General features: G+C 39.6%; 1 protein-coding gene across 1 annotated transcript; it reads left to right on the top strand.

Moving 5' to 3' along the window:
* Positions 1-5858: 5858 nt before the first annotated feature.
* LOC114372816 lies at positions 5859-6653 on the top strand. Its single transcript, XM_028330401.1, has one exon. The coding sequence runs from the start codon at positions 5859-5861 to the stop codon at positions 6651-6653; it is 795 nt and encodes a 264-aa protein (XP_028186202.1).
* The last annotated feature ends 3541 nt before the right edge of the window (positions 6654-10194 follow it).

Raw genomic sequence — 10194 nt, 5'->3', positions numbered from 1 at the left:
GATTGACGATAGAGATAGAGTGGACAACGTCGTTGGTCATCTGGTCTAGTATTCTTGTCTTCTACATTGGTCATCCAATCTCCTGTGATTTGGTGGAATGTCCCGAAGGGAGCGTCAAGCTTGGTGGTTCATTAACATAGGTTGTGTTGTAACTGTAACTGTTTTCTATTTTTCTGTTGTAACCATTTTCGGTTACATAGTTAGTTGTTGTCTCCATTATAAGGAGCTCTATATTCTGGGTTTGGAGAGTTTGAGAGTGTTTTGAACACTTTCATTGTAAATTTTTTATTCGCAATAAACTTAATAATTTGGTGTGATATCTCTTTCCTCCTTCTATCATTTGAACTTCCCTATCTGAATAAAATTTCTTGAATCTTGCCAACAATAACTTAGAAAGGAAGATAAGCTTAAAAGGTAAAAAAAAGGCTCAAAGTGTCATTAGTTGTGTACTCCAATGAAGAAGTCAACATGCTCACTGGATGAAAAGAAAAGCATTAAGCCATTAGAAGTAATTAGTAGTTAAAGGATAAGAAAAATGTAGCAGACATGAAGAACAACATTGTTGCAACACACTCATAATGAAATTTCATCAATAGAATGAGTTCATTCTAGGCATTATATTTGAAGTTATAGAAATGCAACTGAGTTTTTCTTCAACATGCTCCCTGGATGAAAAGAAAAACATTAAGCCATCAGAAGTAATTAGTAGTTAAAGGACAAGAAAAATGTTGCAGACATGAAGAACAACATTGTTGCAACACACTCATAATGAAATTTCATCAATAGAATGAGTTCATTCCAGGCATTATATTTGAAGTTCCAGAAATGCAACTGATTTTTTCTTCAACATGCTCACTGGATGAAAAGAAAAACATTAAGCCATTAGAAGTAATTAGTAGTTAAAGGACAAGAAAAATGTTGCAGACATGAAGAACAACATTGTTGCAACACACTCATAATGAAATTTCATCAATAGAATGAGTTCATTCTAGGCAATATATCTAGAGTTCCAAAAATGAAATTGAGTTGTTCTTGGTAGATATAGAAAGCTTGAAGAAAGCTCTTCAACTTTAATGAACAAGTCATGGTCTGATACAACCTAGATCATGGACAAAATTGAGCTTGAAGTTGCAGATGCTGGTTTACCTAGACAACTTGATATATGTGCAGTATTTTGAAGATTGCTTGAGCTACATAGGTGAATTTATGATTATTGCAGTGGATGTGGAAAGATAAGATAAATATATACATCTTCATGAAGAATTTGTGGGCTAATAAGGCTTGGATCTTGGAAGAAACTAATCATAAAGATACAAATGCCATTTTGTCCTCACAATATAACACAGCTGCAAAGCTTTGAAGATTGCTTATGCTGCAGTGGTCCAAATGACATGAGATCAGTTCCTAAATGTCAAGGATAGAATTATGTACAACTTTCATGAAGACATAAAAAGCTAGGTTTTTCATTCAAAGGGTAAAATAAGTCAAAAATACTAGTAAGCATAACATCCAACAACAAACTCACACCAAAATATTGGGAATACAAGTCTATCATGCTATCGCATCAAAGTATTCCTATAAGAAGAACATTCAGTGACTTTCCATCTTCATCATAGAACTATCTCAAATCATAACATCATATGAAAGAAAGCTATGCAAGCCAACGTATCTGAAAATGATACATATACAAAGAGTAAAACATAGCAAGTGTTCTGATGAGTTCAGAACATGCTCAAAATGGATGTCTCAACTATGCTTTCAAGTGAGAAGCTTCAAAAGATTTGAAAGAAACCCATTTGTTGATGAAGTTAGTGCTTCCCTCTGAAGATCTCAATCTTATCACGTTGCAAAGACATCAAGACCTTACTCAAAAGATTTATCATAGGTTGCATTAAGCAGATAACATCAAAATGAAGTTGTTTTAGAGTCAACATCAGAATGGTGTACTTGAGGACCTTGAGAATGAGAACATTAGAATGATAATCTGATGACAAACCAGGATCACGACAAGATAGATTCTGAGATGATTACATCAGAGTGACGTATTAAAGTCAAGATCATGTAGAATTTATGCATCAAAATATAATTGCACAAGAGTCTATATAAGAATGATGAAGAACTTGACTCTGAAAACTAAACTTCAGAATGAAGTTCATAATGGTTTAGAATGGCTCAAACTGCACCTCAAAGACAACATCAATTCTTCTATATGCTATCACACATACAAAAGGCACATCAAAAGACTAAGGTTGAAAGCATTTCACTTTCCATATGTTGTCACACACATTGAAGGCACATCAGAAAGTGAATACTAACTACATTAGAAGATGCATAAGTAGTAAACTAAAAGAATCATTTAATAGCTATTTTGCGTCAATCTCTACTATACAAAAAAATGGAAGATTTAGTTACGATTAGAAATAAACTTTCTATATATCACTCCATAGATCCTTTCGTCATACTAAAAAAAATTTGGATTATAAATCCAATTCCAAAAACTTATGTTTCATAATTTTAGAACTCAAGTTGTCAATTTAGAATTGATTCTTCTTGTATACATGTCCTTGAGAATACTTGGCATGCAACATTAGAATGAAGACTAAAAAGACTTTGTGAAGTCTAAACCAAGGATAGAACATTAACATAACATTAACAACAACCTTCACGTGTTGTAAAGCTGTAAAAGAATCCTCAAACACATTCTCCTTGTTTGCAATGTGTATATGTCCCAAATTAAATAGTTGAGTTAATTTTGGATGTGAGAGAAGTGATAGGGAGAACCCATGGAAGGTAGTTAGTGTTAGTCGCTATTCACGACTAAGTTTTGTATTGAATATTTGCACAAAATTAGCGCTTTACCTCCAATTTATATTTCATTTTGTAGGAATTGTACATATTTTCATGTTTAGTTTGATTTTATACAATAGATGTTCCCATTTTTGTGAATTAATGTTGAAACCAATTTAGTTTCAGGCTAAAAGAAGAGAAGTTCAAATAGCTGATGTCTCGCTAAGCGAGGCAAATCTGTTGAGCGAGTGATATCCGCTAAGCGAGGCATACAGCTCGCTTAGCGTGTTGGAAAATCCTAGAAGAGGATCAGTCAGAGATGTGCTTGCCCTGCACGCCGCCAGCTCGCCCAGTGAGTCAGTTGTCTCTTCTCGCGCTTAGCACGCACAGCTCGCTAGGCCAAAATTCACTTAATCTCACTAAGCGATCCTTTAGAAGCTGAAACATCCAAGTAGCCTTTAAAATACTAAAGTTGGCGGAAACTAAAGGAGGATTCGAAAAACAAAGCTAAGGGAGAAGCTGAAGCGATAGAAATTGAGCCACCAAGAGAGTTTAGGTTAGAGGAGGGAGATTAGGGTTCTGGAGGTTGAAGGAGACATCCTCAACCCTTCTTAGCCATTTTCTTTCACTTTAACTTTGTTCTTCCTTGTATTCAGAGTTCATTTCTTGTAATGGAAGGTTAAGTCTCGTGGTTGGGAAGTTCTACTGAACCCTAAATGTAATATTCTTTCACTATCTATTTAATGTTATTTTTATGTGTTCATTGCTTCTATCTAGGCTTATTTTTACACGCCTGTGGCTTGATCACCCATTTGTATGTATAGTTAGGATTTTTAGCATTGGAAAGTGCTTTAAAGCCTTAGAACTTGGTAGAGCAAGCTAGAAAACTGTATGTCTAGGAATGGAGTGCAGTGATCTAGTCCATATTATGTTGTAGAGTTAATGCAACTCTTTTAGGCTGAGTTTGTTGAGGGATCAAGGACAAGGTTTAAAGAGAGTTAGGCTCATTCACTAGAGGGATCTTGGTTTGGGTAACTTCTCAACATAAGAACACTAGAATGGCATTAGATAGAGAAAAATACATAACAACATCAAGGAAAATTCAGTAGAACGACCTGACGCTTTTTACTTGACTATTTTTACTTCTCAAACTTTAGATATTTAGTTTATATTCAACTAGATTTTAGCACAAAATTCCCATTTGATATTTCTCTTGCTTTTAGTCGTATACAAATGTTTGCACACTGAATGTACCATTTCTGAGTGAAATAAATTCCCTGTGGATATGATGCTCGGTCTTACCATTTATTATACTACTTATGCGAATCGGTACACTTGTTGACCACCCGGAACAAGTTTTTGGCGCCGTTGTCGGGGAATTTCTTTCCACTTAGATCATATAGTTCAGTTTGTAAACACTTATTCTTTATTCTTTGATTGATTTTGTGAATAGTTAGTTAGGATTTATTTTTTTCTCTTGACTTGGTTAATTGCTGCTCTGTTAGTGCTTCTTGTATGCGAGGTAACTCTTCAGCAGGGAATTTAGCTCCATTAGATTGGGAGATATAAGATACTTGCAGGAGAAACAACGTAGAGAGAAGGAGAAAAGCATTGCAAGAAAGGACAACACAACCAAGTTTGGAGGAAGTTCAATCATCTAAATCATCTTCAGCATTTCCAGACTTAAGGGAATTCGAAGTAGGTGCGTCTGGAGCACATATCATGGCTAAAGATCAACCACGAAGGGTGACTCTTGAGGACTATTCTAGCTCCACCGTGCAACAATTTTTCACAAGCATCACGTGGCTGGAGGTCCAAGCTCACAACATCACATATCCTCATTCCTTGATCCAGCTGATTCAAGGAAATTTGTTTCATGGTTTGCCGAATGAAGACCCTTACGCACACCTTGCTGAGGTGACTACATTCTTTCAAGGGAAACAATTTAAAGACTTGGGAAGAGGTTGTAGAGAAATTTCTGAAGAAGTACTTCCCAGAATCAAAGACAGTTGAAGGGAAGACAACTATTTCCTCATTTCATCAATTTCCAGATGAATCCCTGAGTGAAGAAGCACTTGAGAGATTCCGTAGCTTGCTGCAGAAGACACCAACTCATGGATTCTCCCAGCCGATTCAACTAAACATTTTCATTGATGGTTTGAGACCACAGTCCAAGCAGTTATTGGATGCTTCTGCTAAAGCAAAAATTAAGTTGAAGACTCCTGAAGAAGCAATGGAACTTATTGAGAATATGACTACTAGTGATCATGCTATTTTGCATGATAAAACTCATGTACCCACAAAGAGAAGCCTGCTAGAGCTTTCCTCACAAGATGCACTTTTGGCACAGAACAAGCTGCTAGCCAAGCAGCTAGAATCATTGACAAATACACTTAGTAAGCTACCAACACAATTGCAAGCGGCTCAACCTTCCCATTTAGCAATTATGCAGGTTGGAGGTTGTAGTATATATGGAGGAGCGCATGAATCTGGTTGCTATATACCCCTTGATGATGTTGCAAAGGAAGTGAATTATATGGGGAATTAGAATAGACAAGGATTCAATGCAGGTGTTTTTTCAGGTTACCAGCAAGGTGCAAATTTTAATCGGAATCAAGGGCAAGGATGAAGGTCTCATCCTGGAATCAATTCAACAAAGACCAAGGAGGACCATCCAATAGGCCTCAAAATCAAGGGCCTAGCCTGTACGAAAAGACAACTAAGCTAGAGGAGACTTTGGCTTAGTTCATGCAAGTTTCAATGTCCAACCACAATAGCACAGAGTTAGCTATAAAGAACCTCGAGATTCAAGTGGGGCAGCTAGCTAAGTAGATAGCTGACAATTCTTCTGGAGGTTTTGGGGCCAATACTGAGAAAAATCCCAAGAAAGAATGCAAGGTTGTCATAACTTGAAGCAAGAGGGAAACCATGGTGGAAGATGAAGGGAGGATTAGTGATGAGAAAGAGTTAGTAGCTAAAGGAGGAAAAGAAAAAGAAGAAGATCATATTAAGGAGAAGAAAATAAATAAAGAGGATAAAGAAGAAAAAAAAGAGAAAATGAGGAAGAAAAGATGACAAAGAGTGAGTTGGTCATAGAAAAGAAGAAGAAGGTTGTCCCATATACAGGGAAGGAAACACCATACCCTTTGGTGTCGTCCAAGAAAGACAAGGAACAACACTTTGCTCGTTTCCTTGATATCTTCAAGAAATTGGAGATAACTATCCCCTTTGGAGAAGCCTTGCAACAAATGTCACTCTACTCCAAGTTTCTCAAAGATCTGCTGACCAAGAAGGGCAAATATATCCACAGTGATAATAATATGGTGGAGGGAAACTACAGTGTTGTTATCCAGAGAATCCTTCCACCTAAATACAAGGATCCAGGGAATGTTACAATCCCTTGCTCTATTGGTGCAGTGTCAGTTGGGAAAGACCTTATTGACTTGGGGGCCAACATTAATTTGATGTCTCTCTCCATGTGCAGAAGGATTGGAGAGCTGGAAATCATGCCAACAAGAATGACATTGCAATTGGCAGATCGGTCCATTACAAGGCCTTATGGTGTGGTAGAAGACGTTTTGGTTAAAGTGCGGCAGTTTACTTTCCCCCCAGATTTCATAATCATGAACACTGAAGAGGATGATGAAATCCCACTGATTTTGGGTCTTCCCTTCATGTTAACTGCAAATTGTGTGGTGGATATGGGGAAAGGTAATCTTGAAATGGGTGTAGATGACCAGAAAGTCATATTTGATTTGTTTGATGCAGCAAAGCACTCACTTAACCAAAATGTGTGTTCTAAGATGGACGAAATTGAGAATAAGATGGCTCAGATTGCTAGAGCCAACATTGCACAAGACCCTTAGAGGTAACATGCGTCAAGCTAATAACGTTAAAGAAGAGCTTCCTGGAAGGCAACCCAACTTGTTCCTTGTTTTCATAATCATTGTTTTCTGTACATCATTGCATATAGTTAGGTTTCAACTTGTTTGTGATTGCTAGAGTAAGACATCAACATGTTTTTGTATGATAAGGGGTTGGCAAAAGCTTCTCTGAATCAACATGTTTTAGTCATCCACTCGCTCAGCGCGCCCTGTGCGTTAAGCGAATCATGCTTCACGCTAAGCGAGATAGTTGCACTGAGCCCAAAAACTTTTCTGGAATTGCAATTAATGGAATTGGGCTAAGCGAGTCCGCTTGCTAAGCACAACCCAACATCTTGCTAAGCGCAAATCACTCTCTGCCTGGACCCCCATGTCAATTGGGCTAAGCGGGTCATACCCGCTAAGCCCAAATAACTCTCTGGAGTGGCATTGCGCTAAGCGAGACCATCTCGCTAAGCGTGACCCCACTACTGCATCTTAAGGAATTTAATTCGCTAAGCCAGCCTTGTCCAGCTTAGCGGAAGTTGCAGACCAATCAGAGTTGCAGAACTTGCTAAGCACACACATGTGCGCTAAGCCCAAAACCTTCTTGAGTTTTCTAATTTTCAAATTGGGCTAAGCGAGTCTGTCTCGCTAAGCGCATGATTTTAAATTCTGAAAATTCAAACATCACTAAGTGCTCGCTTAGCAAGTCACTCGCGCTAAGCGAGACAGCCGAAACTGCCAAAAATAAGACATAACTGCCTTAGGCAGTTACTTTTGTGCAAAAATTATAACTTCCCTATCTCATCATTGGCATTTCCTGCACTGTGCATTTTGCTTCCCTGCTTCTTTTGCCCTCATCTCTACTCATTTACCTCAACAATCCAAGTAAGTATCAATTTCCTTCTTGTTAATTTTGTTTTTGAACCCTAGGGTAGAAGACAACTTTGCTTGCTCTATGATTTTTTATTTCTATTGATGTTGTTGTTGATTGTTTAGTTTTTTGATTGTATGTTGTTAAGGATTTAGTTTAGCATATAATGTAGGTTCATTTGATGGGTTTTACTTAGGTTTCCTATGCCTGAAAGTGGCTAGGAAATTGAGGCTTCAAAGCCCTAATTTTTCTAGAAATTTTGATGTACTCGCTAAGCGAGTTCATCAATTTTGGATGAATTTCTGGGTTTTCTGATGAACTGGCTAAGCCGGCCCTGTCCCGCTAAGCATGTTCATCATTTCTGTTTAAATTTATGCTCATCAGTATGAACTTGCTAAGCCATTGCACTCAGGCTTAGCGAGCATTTAAATTCCAAGTTTTACTTTTTAAGTTCGTATGAACTCGCTAAGCCGGCATGCCGCATTGAGCGAGTTTGTTTAGTTAGGTCTGAGTCTTTGAGGCTTTTGGTATCCTATTTGTGGCTAAGCGAGCCACGCTCGCTAAGCCACCAAGCCTTTGAAAGTCAAATAAGCATGGGCTAAGCGAGTCAGTCTCGCTAAGCCCAAGGCAATTTAGTTGTTCTGAAAATTTGTTCATGCGCTAAGCGAGTCATACTCGCTAAGCATAATTTCTTCTCTGTTTTTGAATAAGGCTTAGCAAGCCTGCTTGCTAAGCCAGTCTCGCTAAGTGCAATTAGCTCTTTGTTAGAGAATAAGGCTTAGCGAACCATGCTCACTTAGCCATTGTGTTGTGTTAGCTAAGCGAGGGTGTCTCGCTTAGCCAGAGTCTTTATTTTTTTTGTTGTCGCACTAAGCGTTCCCTGCGCGCTAAGCGTATCACATTAATTTCTGAAGGCGCGCTAAGCAAGCTGGTCTCGCTAAGCGCCCAGTCCATTTTTCTGTTTTATTTTTCTACTTTTAGTCTTGAATAAAACCTGTCTAATTTTCTTTGATGTGATTCTTTTGATGTAGATGGCCTCTAGGAAGAGAAAATCAGCCACCTCCCGACCTCAAGAACCATATGACACAACAAGATTCATCTTAGAGGTCGCCTGGGAACGCTATGAGCAAAACATTCACTCCCAGAATATCCTTCCGGAGAGGAACCTCACTTTATATGTTACAAAGTATGATGAGTTCCACCGGGAACTCAAGAGGAGGCGGTGGCATAAAGCCTTGACCAGGCAGCCTAATGGTCGCATTGATGTGGCCCTGGTCAAGGAGTTTTATGCTAATTTGTTTGATCCAGAGGACAAGTCCCCGAGGCAAGTTGGAGTACAGGGCAAGCTGATTAAGTTTGACGGGGAGACGCTGAATGCATTCTTAGAGACCCTCGTGGTTTTGGAGATAGAGAGTGTTACTCATCTTATTCCAGGTTCTGCCACACGCATTCGGACCCGCAGGAGCTTGCATTCAAGCTCTGCATTCTAGGGCGAGGATTTGTTCTGAACGCTGAGGGCAGGTCTTGAAAGCTTCTGAGGAAGGACCTCACTACCCTTGCCCAGACCTGGAGTGTGCTATCATACCCCAACCTTGCCCCCACCTCTCATACGTCCGATCTTAATATGGATAGGGCGAGGCTAGTTTATGGTCTGGTGACAAAGATGGACATGGATGTGGGCTCGTTCATCTATGGACAGATATCTCAGATGGCCCAGTCCAACTCCTCCAAGCTCGGCTTCCATGCTTTGATCACCGCCTTATGCATCGCCCGGGGAGTTGTTCCAGATTCACTGACTTTCGAGTCCCTTAGCCCTGCCATTAATTTGTCTTACATTAGAAAGAATTGTTGGAACCCTGATGATCCCATGATCACCTTTTCGGGGACCCACAAGACTAAGGCTAGGGGACCTGACACTTATGCTCCTTCCTTCTCTGCTCCTACTGCTCCAGCTCCTACACCCACACTTGCACCAGCACTAGTTCCTCCTCCAGCACCCACCACAACCTCTGACACCTCCATGCAGACACCATATGTGATAGTGCTGATGTTGTAGAGCCTCCACCATGGCTTATGCCTGGTGATGCAGAGTTTTCATGACCAGGCTCAGCAGAGGCCCATTATGAGTGTGAAGGCCTTTATGGCCCAGGTGGTCTGGCCAGGAGTTCAGCTTTCTTCTTCAGGAGGAGGTGAGGCTCCTACAGCCTAGGAGCCATAGCAAGAGGCCGAGGGTGAAGCTGAGGAGATGCCAGAGGACACCCCTGTTGCCACACCAATTGAGGCCACTGAGGAAGGAGACGGTGCTATAGATGCCGATTACGTTGCAGATATGGCAACAGCACAGAGCACTTGGGATCCCTGGCCCACTCCAGCTCTGGATACATCATTGCCAGTTCAGCATGCTCCCTCCTCACCTCATGATGACCCTACACCGGCATAGGATGATTAAAGACAGGACCTAATTTATATTTTTGCTTTTTAGATTCAGTTTTTAAATTTTAGTTTTAGTTTTAGTTTATTTACTTATTTAGCAATTTTCATAACTTTTAGGGCAGTTTACATTTATATACATAGTGGTTTGTTTTGGTTTAAATTTATGGTGTTTGTGATTGGTTTTGAATTTGATTGATTGCATGACTTGAGTGAATTGTGATGTTAGATCATGTG

This window comes from Glycine soja, chromosome 1, assembly GCF_004193775.1.
Source record: "Glycine soja cultivar W05 chromosome 1, ASM419377v2, whole genome shotgun sequence".
NCBI lineage: Eukaryota > Viridiplantae > Streptophyta > Magnoliopsida > Fabales > Fabaceae > Glycine > Glycine soja.
The sequence above is the reverse complement of the archived record's forward strand: the minus strand, read 5'-3'. Positions and strand labels throughout refer to the sequence as shown.

Bases quoted from the DNA above. Each gene is read 5' to 3' on its own strand.
- LOC114372816 (XM_028330401.1), top strand. From the start codon at position 5,859: ATGACAAAGAGTGAGTTGGTCATAGAAAAGAAGAAGAAGGTTGTCCCA.